This window comes from Asterias rubens, chromosome 7 (genome assembly GCF_902459465.1).
Source record: "Asterias rubens chromosome 7, eAstRub1.3, whole genome shotgun sequence".
NCBI classification, from domain to species: Eukaryota; Metazoa; Echinodermata; class Asteroidea; order Forcipulatida; family Asteriidae; genus Asterias; species Asterias rubens.
The window spans coordinates 15,954,434-15,982,299 of NC_047068.1; the positions used below are offsets into that span (position 1 = coordinate 15,954,434).

Genomic DNA, 27,866 nt, shown 5'->3' on the forward strand with positions numbered 1-27,866 from the left:
GTTATCATGTCAGCCAGTTTAGGAATCAGTTGTAACAATTTGTTGTATATACATGTAATGGTTCTAATGAAGCGCTTTAAAAAAAACAATTTGTTTATGATAGATTGCCTTACATCACAAGGTCGGACGGTCACTTCAAGGTTTGGGCTACACTGCAGAGATTTCGGCTATCAACCCAAATCAACTGCCACCAGGGGCATGTTTCCACCTACTCCTGGGGCTGAAACAGGGTTACCCCCTTCACAGTCCGTAAGGATGTAGGCATGGGTATCATCCACTAGGAGTCACCTACTCCTGGGGCTGAAACAGGGTTACCCCCTTCACAGTCCGTAAGGATGTAGGCATGGGTATCATCCACTAGGAGTCACCTACTCCTGGGGCTGAAACAGGGTTACCCCCTTCACAGTCCGTAAGGATGTAGGCATGGGTATCATAAACTAGGAGCCACCTACTCCTGGGGCTGAAACAGGGTTAACCCCTTCACAGTCCGTAAGGATGTAGGCATGGGTATCATAAACTAGGAGCCACCTACTCCTGGGGCTGAAACAGGGTTACCCCCTTCACAGTCCCTAAGGATGTAGGCATGGGTATCATCCACTAGGAGCCACCTACTCCTGGGGCTGAAACAGGGTTACCCCCTTCACAGTCCGTAAGGATGTAGGCATGGGTATCATCCACTAGGAGCCACCTACTCCTGGGGCTGAAACAGGGTTACCCCCTTCACAGTCCGTAAGGATGTAGGCATGGGTATCATCCACTAGGAGCCACCTACTCATGGGGCTGAAACAGGGTTACCCCCTTCACAGTCCGTATGGATGTAGGCATGGGTATCATCCACTAGGAGCCACCTACTCCTGGGGCTGAAACAGGGTTATCCCCTTCACAGTCTGTATGGATGTAGGCATGGGTATCATCCACTAGGAGCCACCTACTCCTGGGGCTGAAACAGGGTTATCCCCTTCACAGTCTGTATGGATGTAGGCATGGGTATCATCCACTAGGAGCCACCTACTCCTGGGGCTGAAACACGGTTACCCCCTTCACAGTCCGTAAGGATGTAGGCATGGGTATCATCCACTAGGAGCCACCTACTCCTGGGGCTGAAACAGGGTTATTCCCTTCACAGTCTGTATGGATGTAGGCATGGGTATCATCCACTAGGAGCCACCTACTCCTGGGGCTGAAACAGGGTTACCCCCTTCACAGTCCGTAAGGATGTAGGCATGGGTAGGAGCCTGGCTGGTAGAGCAGAATGCAATACCTTCCCATAAGTATACACACAGTGCTTTTCCAAGTCCTGCAGGAAACAAACATTCTGAAATTATGCGCTAACTGTGTAAGGGAAGAATCCCTAGTAATGTGGGGTGCGGTATGCACAAGCAAAATTTCCCTGCTAACCTGTGAAATAAGCTTGAGGTAAGCATGGAATTCCCTGCTTCAGTAAGCGCTGATTTCTTTGCTTACGGTTCGCAGAGCCATGAAATCTTTGTACAAAAACAAAATAATTGGATTCCATAATGCATTACTATATAATACTCGGTTGACTGTCTTTATTGTACAGCTGTCATTTGGTTGCATAGTGTAAATAAACAATATTAATAAGCAGGCTTTAAATAGTACAACCTACAACAAGAAAGGTATATGATTGGTTTTTAACTCCTTCATGCACCAACCAATCGCTAGCGACTGGTTTAAATCCCTTCAGAAAAAAAGTTGTAAAACGAAAAAATAAAAATGGCACGGTCACACAGTTTTCAGAACCGGAAAGAGGACTTTTGTGGGTGCTATTGTGATCTGTTTTATGGGGGTCGATATTTGCACCCAAAAGAATAACAATTAGTGTGTACATTTGATCAATTTATCGCTAAAAAGGAATAGTACATGAAAGGTTTAAGATTGTTCAAATAAAAGATTAACAATTAGAGTGATAAATTGTAATCAACCCAGAACAAGAACCAGTTGGCGCATTATGACCATAAAGTAATAAACCTGTGAAAGTGTCCATTTAAGAACTTTTGTTAATGCTGCTTGTTTGTTACTTCAAGTTTAGATTTCTTGCTTACACTTATAGCACCAATTGTGACTGAAAAAGCCAGGGGATAGTGGTGTATTTCTTTAAGTTTAGTTTAGGGGTCAAAATGTCACCTCACCTTTAACCAATGCGTACCTTCCCGGGGGTCAAACCAGGATTTGGGCCACGTATGAAGCAAGGGGGGTACTTAATAGGAACGTATACCTCTGGTTTTGGAACCATTTGATTGTTTTAATCCTGTATAATAATGTTGATGTATAATTAAACTAACTTGTGAAAATTTCATTTCAAAAGGTGGTAGCGTTTTTGAGGTATTGCCGAAAATCCAAAGTGGTTTGGAGAGAAAAATGTGTAATTGGAATACACAATCTGAGAAATGTTTCTGACCGTAAAGTTTCTCAGATTCAAACTTTGGGGGATAAAAAGTGATATATTTGTCCATTACTTTGAAGTGAAATGACTTTCAAAATGCTTACTACTATCAATAAGCTGCAGAACTTCTAACCAAGTATGCTTTCATTGCCTATAATTTCAGGAGTTGTGACCATCAAATATACCTTCCCCTTTAAATTGTTGTTAAACAAAACAAATATTGTGATGCATATTAGTTGTTGAAAAGACCACATAGCTGCCTGTGCTGTATACATATTGGTTTTCTCATAAATACAAACACTTATTAGTCGACATGCTTTACAAAGGCTGTGTGAATGCAGAGCAAATATTGATTACAAACCGATACCAACATCAATATTTATCGATTACGCTGGCAGCTTTTTGACCAAAAATATATAATTCAGTTCACACCCCTGTACTTCAAAAGAATACAAAGATTATTTCATTATTTTCAAACCAGTACAAATATAAATGTGTACATATTTGGTATTATTTTTTTATCAACATTCAGTATGGTTTCTATGTACAAATATGCAAATTTACAACAACAAAAATTCAGCCACAGCATCCTTACTGTCCTTTAAATTTTAAATAATTGAAATAAAATTGTAACTCGTAGTTTATCTAGGTCGAATGTTTCTAAACAATAGTCATGGACTTCACAGAAACACTCAGTAAAACAATGGAGGGTATTGTTAAAAGAATAAATTTAGCGAACAAAAAGAGTTGAATGTAACAAAAAGACTCATATTCCTTGTACAAAGCTATTCATATCAAGAAATGAACCACCAAGGAAACTGACTGGGTAAATTTGTAATAATTTGAGGTTGAGCAAAGACAAAATGAGTGGGATTTGAACAAAAAGCATCTGAATTAACATACCGGCTCTCTGCCAACTGAGCTACCTAGCCCTGTGTTGGCGGTCTCACTATTTTGTCACTATCTTTGCCAGTCAGAAGCCATACAAACCGTTGGTTACAATGTAGTCAAATCTATTAATGGTATGTTTTTTGTTCAAGTGGTGCTGTCATTTAACCTCTGCAAAAAATACAGCATCACACAGGCCCATCAAGAAAAAAAAACATGTAATGGGTAACGAGATTCCACTTAAGAAAGAAGTGAGATTTTTAACAATGATACCTAGAGTAGCGATGCTTAACGGGAAGCAAGTTCTCGTGCTAACGATAGCAGAGAAACTTGCTTAAGCGACCAAGGATTTGTATTGTTATGTCATTCATTTTCATACAGTAAGCACCGGAAGGTGAGCATGTCTTTTCTTGTGCTTACAGCTAGCAGCGCAATGAAGTGGTGGAAACTTAAGCAGTGAGCAACTGGTTTCCAGCAAAAAATCCATAAAGTTGACATTGTTGCAACTAGTGCCCCACTCATTTTTTGCTCAGCAAAGAAATTTGCTAAGCAGTATTTTCTGCTTAACAGCATTATGATATTGGCCAAACAGGACAAAAGATGAGACCAGAAGGGGAGCTCGGGGAGGGTACAGACTATAAACTGGCCTAGCTAGCCAGCATCAATTTAATCATTGTGTTTGCCGGCTCAAATTGCAACGCGAGGCCGAAGACATCCAAGAGTAATAATATTTCAATCCCAAAACAAACAGATTTCTCTCAATAATTTATGAAGTAGGTGGTGATTGGTCCAAACCTTTTGGGAAGCCTGGCTTTCAGTCCAATCATCAGATGAGTTTAACAGATCCTTCAGGGAGGGCGCTGTTGCATATTTTGTAGTAACGCAAGTCGTTTATTAATCTCTGCAGGTTCTGTGTGAAGGACGGAAGATCCTGAAAAAATACAAGAATTTCTTTAGGTTATTATTTATAATATTGAATTACTGAGAATTTAATAATATACATCTTTAGCGAAGGACAGATGATCCTGGAAAATGTACAAAAATTTCTTTTTTTTAAAGTGTGGTTTTAGTTATTGGAAACAATTTATAATATTATATGTTTAATAATTTCATACATTTATCTTTAGCCAGCGCTTTTTGACTGAAAAAATATCCCGCAACAGTAATGGGAAAAGTATTTAAATTGATCTTTAACAAACTGGTTAAATAAAAAAATAAAAAAACATAACACGTAACAGTTGTTTAATTGTGTACTTTATAGACCTTATGCAATGACGTCATCCAGCCGCCATCTCATTTGAACCAATGATGAAACAATGAAAAACGCACAGATTTGTAAGGGCGGCGCAACAGACTGGTCAATAAGCAACGCCCATTTGATCTCTAGACGGGGGCGCCCTACTCAATGGGAGACTTTCTGGGACGATAGAGGGCAGCAGACTTAATGGGTAAATCCATTGTTCTCAGAATTATGCGCATGTTCAGAACTACGTAAACAATGGAAATTTACCCGGTATGTCTGCTGCCACCTAGCGTTGGAAAGTCTCCTATTGAAGACTCATGCATAAGGTCCACAACAATGAACAATATTAACACATCAATATGTACCGTTCAAGTAAGATACAGAGAGGCATCACACAAATTATTATACCAATAAAAATTGCAAAACAACCTCAATCTCAAAAACTGATCTCACCTGATCGTTTTTCAAATTGCACTCAAGTGTTTGTTTCTGGTTGGAATCCACTCCTTCAAAACTGGTCAGAAACTGCGGGACAAACGTCCTGTAAAAGTTCTCAAAGTCAACGGCGGCCATGTTGTACACGGTGACCACTATCTCCTCCTGTAGGAGGTCATGTGACCTCTGAAGCATGACTTGCAGGAACACATTGAGGAAGGAAAACAGCATCAAGTCCCTGAAGATTTTCTGGCGGAGGGGGAATAATAAATTTAAAAGAAAATTCATAAAAGTTACAGTAAAGTAAAAACATTAAAAATTACATAGGGGAAGGGGAATAATCATTAAAAAAAATTAAATCATAATAAATAAATAATTTATTGATTAATTCAAAGAACTACTGGACCGCACTTTCTTAATTACAAAGTACTTTTATTTGTATACAAAAAACTAATATAAACTTATATTGCGTCAGTTACATTAAGTCATGGGGGAAAAGCATGTGTATGGCAAAAGGAAAGAGAATTCAAAAATTTAATATAAATTTATAATTGTGTTTACATATTTAGCAAATTGGTTAAACCACAGAATAATAAGCTACAGAATAATACGCTACAGAATAATCTTGATTAAAAAACTCAGTAAATGATATCACTTTAACTGAAATAAAAAAGGAGCTGAAAAAAGAACAGTTCTGAATGAAGGAGCTGAAAAAGAAGTTCACAGAATAATAAGCTGCAGAACAACAAGCAACAGAATGTAATCACTACAGCAAAATGTCAGAATTAACGAATTGCAAAACCAATTCTATTTTTTATCAGCATCTATATTTATATCAATGACAGAAGCAAATGATTATGGAGGCATGGCTTTTTGGGGAACAATCAGGAAACACTGCTCTGTGCACTTAGGAAAAAACTTGTTCTACAACAATGTAGAAAAAAAACCACTGTGGACGTGTGTTAGTCCACAGAGTGTTTCAAGTCCCTAAACAAAAACTTGTTACTGACAGACAAAATAAAAACCAGTATAGACACAAAGTGCAAACCATAGTAATAACAATCTTACTGGCAGGCAATATAAAAACCAGTATAGACACAAACAAAGGCAAACCATTGTAACACAAAACTTACTGGCAGGCAAGAAAGAGAAAAAAAACAGCATGCATAATACAAAGTGAAAACCATTGTTACAAATATCTTACTGGCAGAAACAAATAAAAACCAGCATGCACGAACAAAACCAATTGTAATAACAACCTTACTGGCAGGCAAAATAAAAACCAGTATGCACAAAACATAATGCAAATCATTGTAATAACAATCTTACTGGCAGGCAAAAAAAACCAGTATGCTCACAAACAAAGCGCAAACCTTTGTAATAAAAATCAAACTGGAAGGCAAAATGAAAATCAGTATGCAAAATACAAAATGCAAACTATTGTAATAAAATTCTTACTGGCAGGCAAAATTCTTACTGGCAGGCAAAATAAAACCAGGATAGACACAACACAAAATGCAAACCTTTGTAATAAAAATCAAGCTGGCAGGCAAAATAAAAACCAGTATGCACACAAACAAAAGCAAACCATTGATACTACACGGGAAGAATATTTTGCACGGGTATTAGACAATAAGTATATCGCATGGCAAATACTCACTTTATGATACAGTTTGAATTTTGCATTCAACGTCTCTAAGGATTCCAAGTTCTGCTTGAAGATACCAATGTCTGGCTGCAGAAACGACTGGCCAAATGCCTGCATAGTTGAAGAGACACATCAAAGAGGTCATTAATGGAAAGAGCTTGTAATACCCACTAGACCACTGGTGCTAGTCAAACAAGTAAAGGGCTGTGCAAGATAAGCTTGGGCAATATCGATTTATTCTATTCACGATATATCGCCGACAATATATCGCGATATTCGATATAATCGCGATTAATTAAATTTGACATCATCAGTATTCAAACTCCAAGTGAAAGTTGTAGAAGAGACAGTCATAGCATAAGAGAGGTGTTCTTATGACCTATTCGTCTGGTTTTACTCCAAACCCATGGGGTGCAAGATGTCTAAGCTAGCAAATACATCGCGATATTAAATCGATTATCGCGATATATCGCGACTATCGCGATATATCGATATTTCGATTAAAACCAAATCCATCCGATATCGAAATCGTTTCCAAATTAATATCGCGATATTCGATAATATCGTGATATCGCCCAAGCTTAGTGCAAGAGCTGCTAAGCAAAATAATTTGCTTAGCATGAAGTTTCTTCCTTGATAAGAACAGGATTACCAACCAAGTTTCCATTTGTTGCATATTACTTGTTACTGGTATTCAGCTGTTGTTTGCTCATCCTGAAAATCATGTGGAAATTTGGTTGGTAATCCTGCTTTAATCAAGGAAGAAATTTCAAGGCAGCTCTATGAAATTGGGCCCTGATCCATGGAGGTCATTATTACGACCAAACATATCCAGCAGGTTTTGGGGAGGTTTCTTCAAAACAAAGTCAAAAACACTCCTTTCAATAATCTGTAATCTGTACATTTGATTTTAAACTATAGCAACAAAATAATAATAATAATTTTAACACTGAAAACAAATAATTCCAAGGGCAAAATACTACTAATAATAATAATTGTGGCTTCTTATATAGCGCACATGTCCATCACTCAGTGACGCTCCTGGCGCTGTAACATACAGTATTTCCTGCAAGAGTGCAGAGAATATTGGTTCAACGTTTATGGTGTTTTAAATAATATAATTAGTATAACAAAAAATCAGTGATTCAAAAATTTAAATTAAAGAACATTGACCAACTTTGATGGACACAGTCAGAACTGTATAACATGAACAAATTCAAACACGATACAACACTTTTAATACACATCAATATGCCACAAAATACAGTTTAAAAAAAGAGAAGCACATGTTAGCACATCTACCAAGGGGCATAAAATGCAATAAATATTGGTTCAACATGTACTGTATTGTATATACAATTATCACCACATCACTGCAGTGACACTGGTCCATTTGGAAGAACGCATTCAGGACTAAAGAACATGAAAAGATTCAAACACGACACATTATCAATATGCCACAAAATACATTCACCAATACAATTCAGATAAAAAAAACAGTTTGAATAAAAAGGACACCCCATGTACGCTCCGAACACACTTTTGAATACACAAAAGTAAATAGAGATTGTGCAAATACACTTCACTGACCCCCAAAACAATGGTTAAAAAAATACACTGCTAAATTAACAATACTTAACACGACACCAATCATACCTACTAACATGAGAAAACGGGTTTGAAAGGTGCATTTCAATAATTGGTTTATACATAACATCCCTATGCCCAAACCAGATTCCATGCCATGATCCCCGCCCGACCCAGCCCTAATTCCCCCTGATCCCTGCCCTGTTCATCATCCTGACTCTACCTACCTGCATTATGGCCACAAACTGTTGCTCATTCTCCACCGTCTCGGTACCAGACTGTAAGCTGGTCAGCACCGATGCCGAGAAGAAGTAGCGCCACTTGTTCTGAAGCAACTCAAAGAGAAGATTGTAGAGTGCTGGCTTGATGTCTGGCGTTGCTCTCTGAGGAATGAAAATCAACACATTTGGGTTTTAGAAATAACGCATCTCAACACCCATCAGATTAATCTGGATTAGTCTAATGGAAAGAGAGATGAGAACTCAAAAAGAAGATTGTAGAGTGCTGGCAGGATGTCTGGCGTTGCTCTCTGAGGAATGAAAATCAACACATTTGGGTTTTAGAAATAACGCATCTCGACACCCATCAGGTTAATCTGGATTAGTCTAATGGAACGAGATATGAGAAACTCAAAGAGAAGATTGTAGAGTGCTGGCTTGATGTCTGGCGTTGATCTCTGAGAAATAAAAATCAACACATTTGGGTTTTAGAAATAACGCATCTCGACACCCATCAGGTTAATCTGGATTAGTCTGATGAAAAAAATGAGAAACTCAAAGAGAAGATTGTTGAGTGCTGGCTTGATGTCTGGCGTTGCTCTCTGAGGAGTGAAAATCAGCACAATTGGGTTTTGAAACTAACGCAACTCAACGGCAATTCAATCTGGACTGGTCCAATGGAACAACAGATACACCTTAGACTCCCTGGAGGACGGGGGGGGGGGGGGGGGGGGGGGGGGGGTGTAGGGGGTAACAGGCCGTACTTATCTTCAGTATCTCTGAGTAAATCATGGGCCCATATTCATGGCTCTGCTTACCACCAAATTCTGCGCTAACAATTCTCGTCTAATTTCTGTGCTAGCTGTGTAAGCGAAGAATGCCTAGCAATGTGGAGTATACAAACGCACAGGCAAATATTACCTTGTGAGAAACGCTTGATGGAAGGGCGAAATTCTCTGCTTCCGTAAATGCTGATTCTTTGCTTCTGGTAAACAGAGCCATGATATTGAGCTCAGTTTGGTAAAGCATTCTTACCTGAGCAATGACTGGGTAGATATGGTCCATGCATATTCCGATAATACTTGGCAAGAAAGCTTTGAAAGCCGACCCCGGCTCCTGGACGATGATTTCAAGAATCTGAAGAAATCTGTCAAGAACCGAAAACATTTTTACAAATAAAATTTAAAAAATTCACACTTCAAGATGAACCAGGAAAGAACAAGACGTTAAATTTATTGTGTAACTTTATCTGACTGTCATCTCAAACTTCCCAAGCTTAGCAAAACTTTTCAAATGCTAAGCAGTTTTTCTAAATAGTTCTATGAACTTGTGCCCTGCAGGACAGATTTCAGTTGTGAGATAATAATCAAATAAAAGTAACAAGAATTTAAAGAGCACCATTTGCCAAAGTTTTCAAAAAGCACTGTGAGAAAAAACAACAGAAATCAAAACGATAGGGTTTTAAGATTCCTATAAACTTTTGAGAGATAGAAAGACACTTACTTTTCTACAACACCTCGTCCTTTACCACTGTCTTCTAGAATGGTCGTCGCTAACCGCTCTCTGTGATGTCAACAAAACAGAACTAACATATAATAACTTCACTTTAAAACACTAGAGGAAAAATCATTAAGTAAATGCACAATTTTTCTCTTCATTCTAAAGTCTGAAATTACATTACTAAAACACAGGAATCAAACACAAAGGCAACTTAAATTTACTTAATTAATACATAGGATCCTAAAAGATACAAAACAAGGTCTAAGGAAAAAGTGGGAAAAAAATATTCAACCTTCTACTAGATGGTATAATCAAAGCTGGTATAATTCTTGTGATTGCAAGTCTAGCAGTCTAACAAGTGGACAATGGTGACTTAGGCCTTTTTCAAAACCACGGCTTCGGCTTTGGATTCAGTGTCAGAGTCCGTCCTCTCGTCTGAAACCCTGGTAGTGTATATGCAAAGCACACACAATTGAACAACCGCAGGGCCATGCTTGCCTGAGCCGAATCCAAGGCCAAATCCAGTGGTTTCGAAAAAGGCCTTAGTATTATACTATAAGTACAAAGATGGGCATGTAGAAAGCAAAGAAGGAACGCTGTTAAGGCAGTTTGTAAGAGGGGGCTCAGCGCAGGTTACCTTGTGAATATGTCTAGGAAGATAGTGATGGTGTGTTGTATGGTAGGAATGCCCATCTGAACTCGTAAACTCTGAAATATTGCCAAGTAGAATGCCATCATGTCGTCAACCACATCTGTAATTACAACAAAGAAGAGGGTGAATTATCAATCTTGTCTTGTCTTTACTGCACAAACCGCCGCCACTGGGCTATAACTGTGTAGACCCTCATGCATGCATGCTTCTACTCAAATTTTATATTTACAAGGAAGGACTTAAAATTATTAGAGTCAGGGGCTGATTTAACTTGTGGCGGGAGTGAGTTCCAGATTGGTATAGTTCTTGGATACAAGGAGTAACGGTAGCAGTCTTTGTTTGATGAGATGGTGTTATAATTTAGGGTCAATACATGTAGATGTTGTCCTTGGGCGTTCATTCACTGGGGTGAACTCCCTCTCTTTTTTTATAAGGGCACAGGGTTCTTTTCATGCATTACACAACACACAGGACCAACGGCTTTACATTCCATCAGAAGGAAGCAGCAATAATGGTGAAGTGTCCTGCTAAAGGACACAAGTATCCTGACTGGGACTCGAACCCACACTCTGTAGTACAGAAACACCAGAGCTCGATTTTGGTGCTCTTATCCGCTCGGTCACAATACACCAAGCCATGGTTTCCCAATAGGGAGAGTGTTTATTGTTTTGTACTTTACCTGGCTGTTGAATATAGATGGGAAAGAGATACAATGCAGCATCGATGGATTCCCGTAGCGAGTGATGACAAACTTGTTTGGTCTTAGACACCTCCCCCGCTATGGACTCCACTTGGTCTGATAACAGCTGCAATGTTCTTCTGATGGTCGGTTTGGCTGCCCAGGAAAAATCAACAAGGTGTGCACATAAACTGACTTTGTTTGGTTAAAGGCAGTGGACACTATTGGTAATTACTCAAAATAATTATTAGTATAAAACCTTACTTCGTAACGAGTAATGGGGAGCTGCTGATAGTATAAAACATTGTGAGAAACGGCTGCCTCTAAAGTAACGTAGTTTTCGGAAAAGAAGTAATTTTCCATGAATTTGATTTCGAGACTTTAGAATTAGATTTTGAGGTCTCGAAATCAAGCATCTGAAAGCACACAACTTCGTGTGACAAGGGCGTTTTTTCTTTCATTAATATCTCTCAACTTCGACGACCAACTGAGCTAAAATTGACACAGGTTTGTTATGTTATGCATATGGTGATATCACCAAGTGAGAAGACTGGTCTTTGACATTTACCAATAGTGTCCAGTGTCTTTAAAGCCATTGGACCCTTTCGGTACAGGAAAAAAGAAAAGTTCACAGATTTACAAATAACTTACAGGGTTTACAGAAGGTAATGGTGAAAGACTTCTCTTGAAATATTATTCCATGAAATGCTTTACTTTTTGAGAAAACAGTAAAACAATATCAATTCTCGATATCGAGAATTACAGATTTATTTTAAACACATGTCATGACACGGCGATATGGCGGATACAAGGGTGGGTTTTCCCGTTATTTTCTCCTGACTCCGACTCCGACGTGGCTCTTTTCAGAGCCACCACTCTCTTTTGTGGGTAGTGGTGGCTCTTTTGTGGGCAGTGGCAGCTCTTTTCAGAGCCACCACTCTCTTTTGTGGGTAGTGATGGCTCTTTTGTGGGTAGTGGCAGCTCTTTTCAGAGCCACCACTCTCTTTTGTGGGTAGTGGTGGCTCTAAAAAGAGCTGGTTTCTGCTAGATGTTTCAATCAGTGTGCTCTGACCGTCTTTCTCCACCAACGTTGTGGGATCCTACCTAGCTAATCGCTGTATTCGCAATGACTACAAAAAGTAATGTTATACCTCTGTACAAACTGTGAAGTTTGATTGGTCAAGAACAAATCACGTGCCGTGCAACAAATAGGCATGTATCATGGCTAAAGATGCGCGCTACGCGTAATACACAGCGTGCTGGTTAACATGAAAAGTGATGTACACCAGTGTACATCACCTTGATCGTTCCCACCGTTGGTCGATTTCCAGCGCTGTACGAAACACACGCGGGTGCGAGGGAACAGGTGAAGAATTGTTTCTTATTTGAACTGTTCATCTGCTTATTAAACCATGATTAAACTATGCATTGCTCCGTCTTAATAATGTTTGAAGATGACAACAGAACTTCGAGAAGAGGAATAACAATGTTACCAAGGTATAACAAAACAATTGTTGCACGCTGTGACTGGGGTCCATGGGTTTTGTACACCCTCGGTGGCAAATGGCACCCTCGGCTTCGCCTTGGGTGCCATTTCCCCCTTCTAGTGTACAAAACGCCATGGATGCCGTCACAGAGTGCAACAATTGTATATTGTCAGCTAGTTACTGAATCACAATTTATTGTTTTGTGCAATTCATAATCATACATGTTAAATCAATGTTTGTATAAGAGAGATTGACTGTTGCCAACTTTGTGTTTATATTCCCTTGTGGGAGCTTTGCAGAGTTCCCTTGACGGGGGGATCATCTAAACAAACGAACTAAGAAGGACTTTTCTGAAATGAGGTTTTTTTTTCATGTAAATGAGACATTTACTTCCTCCATTCCTTACTCAAAGACACTCAATGCGTCTTTATTTAACTCACCTCTTTCTTGTAGGCTCTTATCCTTAGCTAGGTGAGACATTCCTTTGAGCGACTTGAACTCCTTGGTCAACCTCTGGACAAACTCGGCATGGTGCTCAGACCGTAGGGCCCACTGCTGCTCCGATTCTGGAATGTTGGGCCAAGGTAAGATGAGGATGTGGGACAACGCCCGGCAGACTAGAAGCTGGACCTGAATAACATAAATATAACGTTGGATGATATAATAATATAATAATATCAAAGTCTTATAAAGCACACGTATCTACCAAGGCGCTTAGTATATACATTTTATACAGAGAGAGAGGTTATTGAAAGTTATGAATTCTGAGACCCAATTAAGCAGCATCTTATAAGGGTTTGCAAGGTGCTACGGCCCCCTTCTCTTTTCAATAAAGTGTACTGGGTTCTTTGTGTATATGCGTTACACAACACATGGGACAAACGTCTTTACGTCCCATCCGAAGGAAGAAGCAATGATTAAGTGTCTTGCTTAGGACACAATTGTCACGGCTGGGATTCGATTCCACACTCTGCTGATCAGAAACACCAGAGTTTGAATTCGGTGCTCTTAACTTGTCGGCCACGACACTTCCACAATAAGCCAAACAAGCATAATGTATCATAATTATATTAATAATAACTAGTCCTTACATAGTACATTTTACAATAATGTACCAATGTGCTTTACACTAGTGCCCTGTTCAGTGCCAACAACATTCCTGTAATCTTTCTCAGCTCCATAGGAAGTATACAACCCGGAGCTGCTGTGGCGCTCTGACGGCTTTTCAAACACAATATCAATCTCTACCCTGGCATGTACCCATTTATACCCCTGGGTGAAGAGAAGCAGTTATAGTAAAGCATCTTGCTCAAGGACACAAGTGTTATGACCAGTACTCGAATCGAAATCCTGATGACTTAACCACCAGAACTTAAATTTGATGCTCTACCACTCGGCCATGAGTTGCTTATTGGGAAATGATGTTTAAAGGTTTGTCTGCTAAGCACGAAGCTACAGAGGGGCCAGTTGCAAAGGCCACATACTTAACATGAAGTGGGTGAACTTAACTTTTTAGTTTGTGTTTCACACTGGGGACCTATAACAAAAGAGGACAACATAGTCCCCAGTTGGGTGAAGGTCACCAATTGGGTGAAGGTCCCCAGTTGGGTGAAGGTCCCCAGTTTGGTAAAGGTCCCCAGTTGGGTAAAGGTCCCCAGTTGGGTGAAGGTTCCCAGTTGGGTGAAGGTCCCCAGTTGGGTGAAGGTCCCCAATTGGGTGAAGGTCCCCAATTGGGTGAAGGTCCCCAATTGGGTGAAGGTCTCCAGTTGGGTGAAGGTCCCCAATTGGGTGAAGGTCCCCAGTTGGGTGAAGGTCCCCAATTGGGTGAAGGTCCCCAGTTGGGTGAAGGTCCCCAGTTGGAGAGAGTGTACACCTCCATTCTCTAGGGCCCAATTTCATTCAAGTTTATTCATTTTGGTTTTTACCCATATACACCGATATGTGTTGGCACTGTATATTCAGTACTTACCCGAGTTCTGTGGATAAAAATCACAGGCATATTACTCTGGTGGGATTCAAATCCACGACCGTTGCAATTCTAGAGCAGTGCCATACCAACTAGACCAACGAGATTGCCCGGTGGCTAAAGTTGTTCAGCAAAGTCTGACTTAGCAGAAATGGGTTACTAGCCAAAATACCAGGTAATGTACATTGCTTGTGACTGGTTCACAGTAAACTTGTGCTAATCAAGCCACGGTTCACGATTGATGAAATTAAGGTTGTCAGGTTACCTCTTCCTGTAGTCCGGATAGAGATCCACCACTGACGTCTTTAAACAAGCCCTGTATCGATGAGAGCTCGATAAGAAATGTTGGTCTGACTGTTGTAGCCAAGGATAAGAATAAATGGGCGGCGGATATCAGCACTTTCTCCGGAACCTGAAGAAAAATACGACAACAAAAAAGAAGAGAAGCTTTGATAAAATGTATTGACTGGACAATACTTGAGGAGTACTGATTTGGGAGGCTAGTCATACTTACTTGCAGCTGAGAAGCTGAATTGCAAAGGATCGACTACGGTTTAAAGGCAGTGGACACTATTGGTAACTGCTCCAAATAATTATTAGCATAAAACTTTATTTGGTAACGAGTAATGGGGAGCTGCTGATAGTATAAAACACTGTGAGAAATGGCTCCCTCTGAAACAACACAGTTTTCGAATTTGGTTTCGAGACCTGAGATTTAGAATTTGAGGTCTCGAAATCAAGCATCTGAAAGCACACAACTTTGTGTGACAAGGGTGTTTTTTCTTTTGTTATTTTCTCGCAACTTTGACGACCGATTGAGCTCAAATTTTCACAGGTTTGTTAGTTTATGTATATGTCGAAATACACCAAGTGAGAAGATTGGTATGTGACAATTACCAATAGTGACCAGTGTCTTTTTGCTGCGGCATGCAAGGGTGCCCTTGGCAGCCAGCCACATTGACCCGTATATAAACGCGGAGCAGCGCCAGAGATCGAAACCGTTTCATTTTTCCAGAGGGGGGAAACCCTTGTGGCATTGGCGAGAACCAATACAAAACTCTACTCGCATATTATGGCCTTAGCCGGGAATCGAACCAGGGCCAGTGGTGAAAGGAGAGCATTTTACGCACAAGCCATCCATGCCACCCTTAAGATGGCAACTTGAATCCATAACCCTTGTAATTGTAGTAACTGACAAGTGTTTGTTGTGTTGTGAATTGACAGAAATGTAACTCTCGAATGGGACAGGCAAGCAGGGACAATTTCTCCTTTTTGTATGGCTCTTAATAAGAAAAAAGAACTTCTTTGGTTTTTGGAAGAGTAAAGTAATTCCTGTCCTCTAGTTTTCAATAAACCTAGCATAACCTTTGACCCCAGTAAGGTCATGACCTCACCTGTTTAGCCAGTAACGGTGTAACAGCATCCACTATACTGGTGATGAGCGGTACAAACTTGTCCTGATGTCTCCCGTTGCGTTGGACCTCGCTGTAGAACTGTGACACCCAGTGCGTAAAGGCTTGCAACGCAGCCAAGGACTGCGCATGGCTGTGATTACACAATATTGATAGATGATATTACATCCTGAGAGTAATTCTATTCTTTTTGAACTTTTCTAATTTATAATAAATAAAAAAATAATGAAACATTTATAAAGCGCCTTATGCAAGGCCTCAAATCGCTTCACAAAAACACAAAAATCAACAACTACATATAATTTTACAGATATAAAACACTCATAAAATCTAACAATAAGCAGATAAGCAATACAATACATACCAATAAAATATAGGAATTTAAAAAGATGTACAAAATTAGTACAATCCGCAAATTTTAGGGCCTGCTTTTGTAGTTATTCTTGATCGCAGCTTGGCTATCATTGGCAGTGCGCCATACGGATAACCCGAGAAAGGATGCAAGCCAAAGTGAATGCTCTAGGAGCACTTGTAGGATGTGGCGTGTCAAAAACTAAACATCAAAATGCTAGCAGTCTCCCCATTTTGTGTTTTATTTCACCCAAGATTAAAATATTATACTTACACATCTATGAAGTCTGACTTGAGTACTGTGGGTATAGCTGTCTTCACTTTGTACAGCTTCATCTTACTGCCATAAACAGTAACCTGACAAAACCTGCAAAGTAATAGTGATAAACACATCGTTAGTTGTCAGGACGAGTACATTCATTACCATCCTCTGTCTGCCAATAACGAAATGTACAACAAATCTGTGAAGATTTTACCCAATAGACCTTTGTCACTCTGTCACCATCCTGGTCATGTTCCCTGTTTCCATAACAGTAATGAATGCTAACATTCATTGCGCAAACATGGCACCAGACTATTATTTCGTCCAGCCTTAGTTTGGTTACAGTGAGAACAAATCAAGATGGACACACCATGATAATGGCCACACCATGATAATGGTCTGTTGTAGTCATGATTTTGTAAAAACACAAGCTACTCGGGTGAGATTTGAACCACAAACATCTGCACTAAGTTAGTGGGTTTTGAATCCCACCTGAGTGAATATTTTCACGTCACAAATTAAGGGAGATTCAGTTAAAAAAAGAAAAAAACAGATTTCAAGTTAAAAATAGAGAAATCACATCACGGTTATCGCACATCTGTCAGAAAAACCCAAATAGTTTTTTCACCCCTACTGCTATGATGACATGCATGGAATCTGTGCTTACTTGTCAATGAGGGACAGCGCATCATCAAATCTCTCTGATAGTCTCTCAGCTATGAAGTGATCGGCTAGTCTCCCTAATGCCTGAAATAATGAACACAGATCCCTTAGTGTGCAGTGTAGTCTCCGACACTCATGCTCAGCTGTGATGTTTAACCTACGACCTGCAAAAGAAAAATCAAGACGTTAAGGACCTTATGGACACCAAGGACAAAGCAGAAAAGGGCAAATGAAAGGACTCCATGGGTGAATTCTAAAGACTTGGGTGCTATACAAGGAAATTTGTGTACAAAGTCTATGGGAAACTGTTAAGTGCAGGGACAAAGAAAAGAACAAGAGACTCCACAAAGATGATTTTTTTGAGAATGTATGGACCTTTTTGAGAATTTGGGAGATTTTTTTAGTTTGAAGAGATTTTGAAGAATTTTTGAGATTTTGTAGTTTTTGAAGAATTTTGAGAATTTTTGAGTTTTGGCAAGATTTTCAAGTTTTTTATATACTTTTCTTGTATTGCACTTTAAGTATGAAAATGTGCACTGTATGTTTTGAAACAATAATTATTAATATTATCATTACATACCCTCTGATGTCTCGGCAACAAACTGGCCCAACCCCATGTAGATATCCAAATATTCCTGGAATGGTGGATACTATCAGAAATGGAAGGAGTACAAAAGAAACATTTTAGATGTCTGAAATCAAACACTTCATGTCACAATGCAAATCACTATGGTGATACTGACATTAATTTTGTCTTAAGATGGATTTTATTGCTTCGTGAAATCGACCCCTAGTGCACAAACATACAAACAAACAAACAAACAAACAAAACCCCAGCATTCCATGAAGACAAGCAGATTATACTGTTCGAAACGTCAAGACCACATCGGCTCTTTTCAGAGCCAATACTCCCACAAAAGAGTTTTGTACACCGTTGTATCCGCAAGTTTACTATTTATTAATAGTTTCTTCCTAAAACAAAACCCGTTACACGCATGTGAAAAGTATGTTGTACTCACCAGCACTCTGAATGCCTCAGTGGGTAGTAACTCAGCCACCTTGGCAATGATCTCAAGACATTGTCTTAAGAAACTGTGCCACTCCGTCTCTGACTAGCAAATCAAACACAAAAAACAATGTTTGCCGTTTATTTTATTCCAGTCCAGTGATTGGGTTTAGAAAGTGATGCAGCATAATCAGCAGCCAACTATGCCAGAAACAAAGTGTTTGGTAAAAAACTAATACAGTGTAGCTTTTAGTTGAAGTCCAGGGCTGATACTTCAAGGAGGCAACAAAGGTGATTGCCTCAATGCCCCCTGATCTTTGCCTTGGTGCCCTTGAAATGCTACAGTAGAAATGTACAATTTGAAGTGTCGTGGCCGAGCGGTTAAGATCACCAAAGTCAAACTCTGGTGTTTCTGATCAGCAGAGTGTGGATTCGAATCCCCAGCTGTGATACTTGTGTCCTTAAGTAAGACGCTTGACCATTGCTTCGTCCTTCGGATGGGACTTAAAGCCGTTGGTCCCATGTGTTGTGTAACGCATGTAAAAGAACCCAGTGCACTTATTGGGTCTCAAAATTCATCACTGCAATAACCTATCTTTCTGAAAGTTTGTATATACTCAGCGCCTTGAGTACCTTGTTTGGTAGATACGTGCGCTATATAAGACTTCGATATTATTATTATTAATTTCCTCATAGGGTACTCTTTTCAAAGGAGAAAATGCCTGGATGCCCTTGTCATTTCAAAAACAAGCATACAGGCCTAAAAGTCACAATTATATTGAATGACTGAAACACAAGAGTCGAAACACAAGGAGCTTTGCTGTGGCAATATCATTATTCTCATGCACAGAACATGGTACAAGTAGAAGAAAGCGTTCAGTGAATGAACAATCATGAGCTTTACCCTTCTCCCCAACCCTTGGAAACATAAGACGCCAGAAAATTTATGCTTTAAGAAGTCATGTGAAAGCTTGTTAAATATTTACACTAGAACAAGGTGACACACAACCGGCACCCATTAACCGTGGACCTTTGTTACTGGTGCTTGTGTGAAAGGGCCCTTTAGAGACTATTTTTTCTAATGAACTCACGTCGTCTGTTAGTACTTCATCGTCAATCTCTTCCAGCTGTGACTGATTGCAACGGAACTGAAACTTGTGTAGAATCTCCGTAATGAGTGATACTAGCGCATCTTTGTATCTGTGATGGAATAGCGAGTGAGTTTCATATCAATATTCTTATCTATCATAAAAATACTTTGGGTCTATTTATACAAAGCTTTTTGCAAAAACTTCACAAGGCTTTTATATTAAAAAAAAATCATATTTAAAGCTTGAATGTCAAAAGACAGTTAAAAGTTATTATTCAGACATGCAACATTAATAACCATTAGTTAACCATTAGTCCTTGCATGAACTTGACCTTTGTTTGCCCCGCAAAAAATAGGGAATACCCCAGCACATAAAACAAGGATGACATTTCATGTCTGTGAAAATTCCTGACAAATGTGTTGCTGGCCTGGGTATCTTCTTACTCTAGTCTTGGGCCCAATTTCATAAAGCTGCTTAAGCACAAAAAGTAGCTTAGCATACAAAATTGCCCTTCCCACAATCAGATTACCATCCAAAGTATCCTGCTTATTTTCGCTAAGCAGAAAACTGTAAAATGTGTTGCTGGCCTGGGTATCTTCTTACTCTAGACATGGGCCCAATTTCATAAAGCTGCTTAAGCACAAAAAGTAGCTTAGCATACAAAATTGCCCTTCTCACAATAAGATAAACATCCAAAGTATCCTGCTTATTTTCGCTAAGCAGAAAATGGTTAAGCAATATGTTCTGCTTCAGCAGCTCTATGACATTACAGGTTTGGAGGGCAGTCTAGCAATCCCTTACCTGTCTACAATACTGTTTGAATTAGGACATCTTGCCGTGTTAGACTTGTCTAGGAGGTAATCTATGAAGATAGCCCAGATGTCAAGGCAGTTAAAGTACCCTTCATGAGATGGCTGTGATGAGAACAAGCAGGGAAAATTACACGATTATTGCACCTCAAATAATGAACATACATAGGGTGTGGGTTTAAATCCTGGTCATGAAAAGGCATTTGGAGCGCCACGGCAGCCAAGACTGTGTACTCCCTAAGAGCAATAAGATCAAGATATGGAGGCCCTGCTTGAGCCAAAGCTGCTCCTGCCCTGTGGAATAAGCTCCTTGTCACAAATCGCAAATTACCATCACTCAACAACTTCAAGAAGGAGTTGAAGCCACGCTTGTTTACATAGACTTAAATTAGGTTTAATTGAACTACAAGTATATAATATCCATCATTTCATTTTGTATGATGTTTTCTTTTTGAGCGCATTATAAATCCATATTATTATTATTGATAAGTATACTGGCTTCTTTAATATGCATTACACAATACACATGACCGAAAGCTTTAACTCCCCCCCAAACCAGACCTTCACTGAAATCCAAACTTTAAACTTTCAGATTGGCTTACCTGTTGGAATGTGTACTTGAACAATAATGTCAGGAACTCTAGAACAGGGAAATTGGAGTTGGCCTCAAACCTCCGCAAATGAATACTGACAAAAAGCTGTAGAAACTCTGTAAATTTTTCAACATATCTGTAGGCAAGAACAAGAATGGGCAACTTAGGTACAGCATGTGCTAGAATACTTATCCGATCAACAAGAAGGTTCCTATTATTCTGGCTTTTGGGACGCTATGTAAAAAGGGTTGAAGAAAAACGTGGCTACTTCACAATCGGCAAGGAATAAAAGGACACAATCAAACTGAGGGTTCTTGGTTCTAGCTTTAGCCATTGCATGCTGAAGCAACAGTGGGGAATAGGCAAATTTAGTTTTCTAGATAAACCTAGGAAGGTAGGAAGACTAACTAATTATATTAAAAAACTGCATGAGCTTTCTTAGCAACAACTACTTCATCAGATACAATGAAAGGGGACAAGCCAAATATCAGTTCGAGACGAAGCATTGAAGTCTTACTGCTCATCTAATTCCGCCATCTTGTTCCCAACAGACTGTTCCGTCGTGTCCTTGGTGATCCTCTGCAGGAGCTGGAAGGCCTGTTGGAACATCTTGAGCAGGTACTCCTCAAAGTCCACAGGCACACAGTTCTTGGCCATGATCTCGTTGATGCATCCCATTGCCAGGACGCCCAGCGAGGAACTCCCACTGGTGCTGAAGCTGTTAGAGTCCTTCTGCGGCGACAGGGAGCTCCCCTGGATGGACTGGATGTCGCAGCCGAAGTTGGCAAAGTGGAAGATGGTGGAGAGGAGGTTCGGGGTGATGTTGCCGGAGAGCGGGATCCAGGAGAAGAGGTGGGCGAGGCAGTTGAGACAAAGAAGGCTGACCTGCTCGCTCTCTTGGTCAAGAGGCGGCAGCGGCAGAATGTTCTGTTTACTGATGGGAGCAGTTTTGAACATACTTCTGATGATACTACTTCCTGGAGAATGCAAATAAAAAATCAATGGTACAGTGACTTTTTTCCAATTTTTTAATTTTGTTTAATGAGATATCGCCTAAGCCACAAGGCTGAACGGCCACTTCAAGGTGAGGGCTACACTTAACTGATCTTGGGTAATCAAGTCCCCTACCTTCACAGTCTGTATGCAGAAAGTAGTGCTTAACATTTGTCTGCTTACAGAAAACGAGCAGGATACCAGTCACAAATGTTACATGTGGCATGGGGTTTTGGCTGGTAACCATATTCTGGTAAGTGTTATTTTGTTTTGCTCAGCTGCTGTTTGTGCTTAAGCAGCTCTATAAAGCCTGTAAACATAAAAACTTGCTAAGCACAGAACATATTGCTTAACAAAAACTACCAAAATTCCATAAAGTTTACACTATTGCAACTGGTGCCCCACTCATTTTTTGCTCAGCAAAGGAATTTGCTAAGCAGTATTCTCTGCTTAACAGCTTCATGAAATTCGGCCCAGTTTGCAAGCTCTTCTGCTTTACCTGACTGTAGTGGTGAAGACCCGTATGCAATGTGGCTTGGGCTACCGTCGTTGGACTCCCCATGGGTAGGGGACGGTGGAGGTGTGGCAGTTGTCACTAGCTGTCTGTGCTTGTCCAATATCGTCTCAAGAATATCTACAAAAGAGACAGGATTGCTTTCATTTCTTACTTCATGCCTTCCGCTTTCATTTAACACAACATACATGTTACAGTTCAATAAAACCCTTAACTGGGCACTAGTATAAGTAAGTAATGACACTTTTTTCTTTACTGCTTTCATTGGAAATGTCAATTCAGGTCATGACCTTTACTTTGACCTTTTTAGCTAAGCGGGAGTAGTTCAGGTCTTTCAGTCGTATGCGGCCGCTCTGGGCATTTTGCATTTTGGTACAAACTGTTTGTGGCTGCTGTGGTCTCTGATGGTTTAAGCAGAAAACAATGTGCGACACTACAAAAGGGCAAATTTGTTTTATCCAATCTAGGAGCCTGGCTGGTAGAGCAGAATGCACTACCTTCCCAACTTTTGACAAGGCAATTATGGTTAAGTGCCTCGCTCAAGGGCACAAGTGTCATGACCAGAATTCAAACCCACACTCTGCTGCTGAGAACAACACACCACAAATAATAATCCACATGGCGCGTAATCCACACATCAAAATTAAAAAGATCCATGTGTGCGGTATAAAAAACAAACGATGACTACTCACGAGTAACTATACTAAGTATGGTGGGTATCTGATCGAGGAGTAATCTATGAAGCTGCTCTTTCCTAGCGACACTCAGGTCTTCTCTTGGAGAGGCCAGTTCCTCCGATGTTGTCTGCAACATCCTCAGGCCAAGAGCTGCCATCTGGGGCTGATGAATCAACTGCAAAAAGGGAAAAAAAATAAGGCCACTTCAAAATCTGAGTTCATATATTTCATTTATCATGTTTGCACGTGTGCACAGCCACAATCATGGGTAAAACAAGTTTGTTTTTCCATTTAATGAACACAGTTTAAAAACCACTGATGTGTCGGTCTTATTTATATATATCGCTGTGTCAATTATAAAAAAGAAAGTGCTTTAGTTTGTCGAATACAAGATCTACAAAGAGGTACTTAATAATTATCTGTTGTTCATTTGGTGTCTTTTGTAAAAATAAAAAAAAAGAGGACCAAGCAAGTATCCTTACCTGGATTATGTTTGTAAAAAAGTCTGGGTAGAAGTGAGGCCAGTCTAGTCTCCCGATACACACAATGACTTTGATGAGCTTGTTGCAAATGAACCCCGGCACCAGCTTGTGATGGGTGAGGAGGAACTTGGAGAGACTGGTGCGGATCTCCACTTTGTCCTGAGGGTCGACGCCCAACCACTGTCTGTTCACCAGGTTCTGGGGAGAGCAGGAATGTTTACACTTTGGGTACATATGTGGGAAACAAAGTTTACAATTAGGCAAATATAGCTTGTTTGTTTAGTGATCTACCCTAAACCAATCGCAAAGGGCAAGATACAAAGCGCGAGCAAATTACCAAGCCAAGCATGTGCGCAGTTGGTTTGGAATTAAGATTATTGTGATTTAGAAGTTAATTAATAACAAGGTTTGGAATAAAGTAAAGGAATGTAAGAAGAAGAGGTAGTTTGAGCTAGACTGGAGAACAGGAGGGTTCGAGCAGAGAACTCTTAGTAAAATCATTTATCGTGACATCAACTTACTTTCGAGTTCAACTTGTGTCATTTGTTTGTTCTGCAGTGAACTTTAATTATTCATACAAAAGCTCAGGGGCAGATTTCACAAAGAGCCAAAATTGGTCAGGTGCATCAAGAAATACTGCTGAGCAAAAAAATTAGTGGGGAACCAGTTGCAACAATGTAAACTTATGGAATTTTGGCTGGTACCCACATTTTTATTGAGCAAGATTTGTCTGTGGTTGTTTTATATTATTGGGCCCAGTTCTTTTCAGAACCGCCACAACTCATAAGGAAGATTTATGTAAATGGTGTCTTCCCATACTTTGAGGAGGAGTATTTTGCTGGAAGATGATAAGTAAAAAAAAAAACATCAAAAGAGTACTTGGCTAGTATACCAGTGCTACAATACTTCTAGATTGTATATGGTAAGGTTTGTGGTGATATGATGTAAGAAATCTCGTTAGCTCTGAGAAGAACAGGATTCTGTTCGCCATTTCGATCAGTGAGCTCTGACCGTCTTCTGGACATTTTAAAGTTTCGAATCAATCTTGACCATACCTCAAAGATGCTGAGAGCGTACATCATGACGTACTCATTACGAGTGTGTGCCAGGAAGTAGAAGCAATGTCTCCATGATCCGCTCTGAGCGCTGAAATTATTCAGTAGCTCCTCTGCAGTGGGAGAGAATGAGTACTATGGGTCATTCCAATAAAATATGCAAGTCGCACACATCATATTGCACATGCTACGGGTGGGAAAAGTGATGGAACATCTATGGTGCCTTTTGAATGGGGGCTGATTCGCATTTGTGCATCTGCCTAGTGTTAATAGTGAACAATTTCAAAACCTCGTTGGTTTGATACGGCTGGTGGAGCAGTATAAGTTGATCCAAAACATTGGCACTCAACTCAACATTTTTTAATTTTTTAATTTTGGTCTTTACCCAAATTTTGGGTCAAAACCAAAGTTAAAAATTCATATTCTTTATCCCCGATGCAAATTTAACATCTCTTATATCAACATTTTTTTTAAACTCTAAATTCTGAATGATAGATTCTTTGATGCACCCTGCTCTACAAAATTAGATAGTTTACATTGTACATGTAAATGCATTTATACATTTGTTGAAAACATAAGGAAGTACATTATGAAAACAATTATTTGGCACAAGGGGTTAAACAAATAGTGGACTATTTCATGCTACTTTCCCTTGTTGAGAGTCCTGTTTTGTTAGTGGCAGACCCAAACCACGAACCATTCTCAACCGTCAACTGCTTCACTTCAGACCACCAAAAGGTGAGCAAACACTCATATTGACCCTTGCACGCACGTCACATGCGGCGACTGTGTGATGCACACCATTTTGGCGGGTAATAGGTTTACCTAAAAACACTGTGTCGTCAAAAATGCGCGCTTCACTGGATAATGTACAGTGACATTGCCCACCAATTGGCGCGTCCAAGATTATTCAGATGATGACGTTAGGTTAATTGAATCAAAAGACCTTGATGAGGACACCATCAAGTGGCTTTAAGTAACTAAAATACCGATCTAAGTAACTAAAATACCAATCTAATTACATTCAATGTTCACTTTGGTCCAGGGATAAAACAAAAGAAAGAAGATTTAAGAAAACAAACCTATTTCTCGCTTCCGTTGGTTACCGGTCGAAGGTGAGAAGAATTCATTCATCAATCCTTCCAAGGCCTGGAGAGATGACTCACTGGTAGCCTGCATAAAATAATAATCAAAGAGTTGAACTTATTGTCAGTGTTGACTGGTGCATTAATTGCAACTGAGAGTACAGTAGTTGATACAAAGATCAAGGAACAGCTGCCCTATACAGTTACTCTTGAAAAAATACATTTAATTTTAAAATCTAAGTCTAGGCACATTTTAGCCAACATGTGATCTCCTCCTCTACTGTCGTTCCAAAATCCAAATTCAGAACAAATTGTTTAGACTTAACATGAGATTGGAATGCCCGGCCCAGTGATAAGTAAATTTGAGCCAAAGGTTCTAAGTAAAGTCTTCTTCTTCTTTTTTGTTTTATAAGTACAAACCATTCTGTGGTAGGCCCCAGGCCTGTATGCTTCGTTTTTGAAAGGGCAAGGGCACCAAGGCATTTTCTCTGTGGCAAAGGGCACCCTATGAGGAAATTGTAAATTTCTACTGGAGCATTTCAAGGGCACCAAGGCAATGGCAGGGGGCAACGGAGGCAATCGCCTCCGTTGCCTCCGTGAAGTATCAGGCCTGAGGCCCTAGTGATAAACTAAAATATATTTATAGGCGTATGACTTTGTTTCCAGATATAATAATCAACAAAATATTAAAATAATATAATTTAGTAATCTGATTCACTTCAGACTTGAATTGAATATAAAACTTCACCCTTAGTCCTTACCCGATGAAGAAGAAAGTGCAAATAAGACCACGTGACTCTGTCTATGTATTTGATAATTGAAATCAGAAAAGTTCAGAAAGCCAGGCACTAATCAATACAAACTTGCCCCAGCATGCCCAGGAAATTGCAATTATTTGTAGTAAAAAAGGCCTTCTTTAATTTTGGAAAATTTAATAAATTTATTAATTTTTTGCAAATAAAAAACTTGTTTTTATAAATAATGTCATAAATACAAAACCAAATGCTGTAGGAGAGCTTCCTTAGCATTAACTACCGGTTGGGAATTCCGAAATGTAACTTCACGCCCACGCCCCACAAGAATTGACTGTCATTCTCTTTCACTAAAGTTCCACACCGCCGTTCACTTCACGAGAACGGACGACAATGATTCCTCCAAACCATCCCTGCCAAGTTCCGTGAGCTAAACTTACCATTCTTCCGGTCTCGGTTTTACGAAAAAATGGCCTTTGTCCGCGCTCTTTACGTCTGCAAATATATTTCTACGGTCCTCAGATATCGTCTCCTATTTTTATAAGTGATATTCTGCGTCTTTTCAGGTGAATAATTCGGTCATTTCGTGTCATCTCCCGTGGGTTTCTGGACTCAACGTGTAACACTGCATCATACTGCGCATGATTCGCTCGGCTGTGGGATGGTTGTTGGCCGTTTAACTACTCCAATAATTATAAGTGGGATGGGCGGGGTCTTTGCGTGGCTCAGTGATGTTTTATAGGGAGCATTTAATTTAGTGTGCTCGCGTGTATGCATACAAAATGTTGGGCCGGGAGTGGTTGGGGGTTATTTTATGTTCTTCTTTTCAAACTTGAAACACAACACAACTGCAGCTGAGTGTCCGAGTGTCGCTCCTCTAACAACCATGGAGGTACGAATCAAGCTCTAACAAGGCTCTACGGTGAGGCGCAGCATGCAGCGGCCAGGTTTATGGACCATCTTCGAGGGCCCAATTTCATAGAGCTGCTAAGCACAATTTGCTTAGCATGAAATTTCTTCCTTGATTTAAAACAGGATTTAAAAAATAAATAAAAATGGTTGCATATTGCTTGTTATTTAGTTGTTTGCTTATCCTGAAAATTACGTGGAATTTTTGTTGGTATCTGTTTTTATCAAGGCAAAAATTTGATGCTAGCAAATTTGTGTGCTTAGCAGCTCTATGATATTGGGCCCAGATTTATGATGCACCTATAAAATACCCAAATAATTGTAAAGCCCCTTTATTGATGTTTAAACAGGTATAAGACTCAGCAGGGTCCGGGGCAGGGGATAACCTTAGGCCCACCTTTTTGCGACTCCCCCTTGAAATTTCCCCTGATGGCATGCCCGTAAAATGTTGATAACTTCCCGTATCCTGCCACCCCACTTGTTCAGTCATTATTACAAAAAGGGA

At 39.8% G+C, this 27,866-nt stretch overlaps 1 protein-coding gene across 1 annotated transcript; it reads right to left on the reverse strand.

Moving 5' to 3' along the window:
* Positions 1–1,528: 1,528 nt before the first annotated feature.
* On the reverse strand, positions 1,529–27,074 carry LOC117292558 (exportin-6-like). The gene is made up of 25 exons (XM_033774658.1): positions 26,893–27,074; positions 25,698–25,788; positions 24,616–24,728; positions 23,561–23,758; positions 23,094–23,253; positions 22,387–22,521; positions 21,412–21,871; positions 20,904–21,030; positions 20,294–20,406; positions 19,493–19,601; positions 18,415–18,507; positions 17,976–18,045; positions 17,400–17,559; positions 16,745–16,837; positions 16,102–16,252; positions 14,973–15,119; positions 13,182–13,371; positions 11,255–11,410; positions 10,561–10,675; positions 9,927–9,986; positions 9,459–9,570; positions 8,433–8,588; positions 6,631–6,729; positions 4,989–5,219; positions 1,529–4,223 (listed from the first exon to the last, which is right to left on the reverse strand). The coding sequence occupies exons 1-25, from the start codon at positions 26,893–26,895 to the stop codon at positions 4,119–4,121; spliced, it is 3,447 nt and encodes a 1,148-aa protein (XP_033630549.1). The 5' UTR covers positions 26,896–27,074; the 3' UTR covers positions 1,529–4,118.
* Positions 27,075–27,866: the final 792 nt, after the last annotated feature.

Bases quoted from the DNA above. Each gene is read 5' to 3' on its own strand.
- LOC117292558 (XM_033774658.1), bottom strand. The intron at 24,729-25,697 runs GTTTGTTTTCTT...CTCCCACTGCAG, and splicing joins CCAACGGAAGCGAGAAATAG to AGGAGCTACTGAATAATTTC. The intron at 10,676-11,254 runs GTAAAGTACAAA...TTGTAATTACAG, and splicing joins CATCTATATTCAACAGCCAG to ATGTGGTTGACGACATGATG.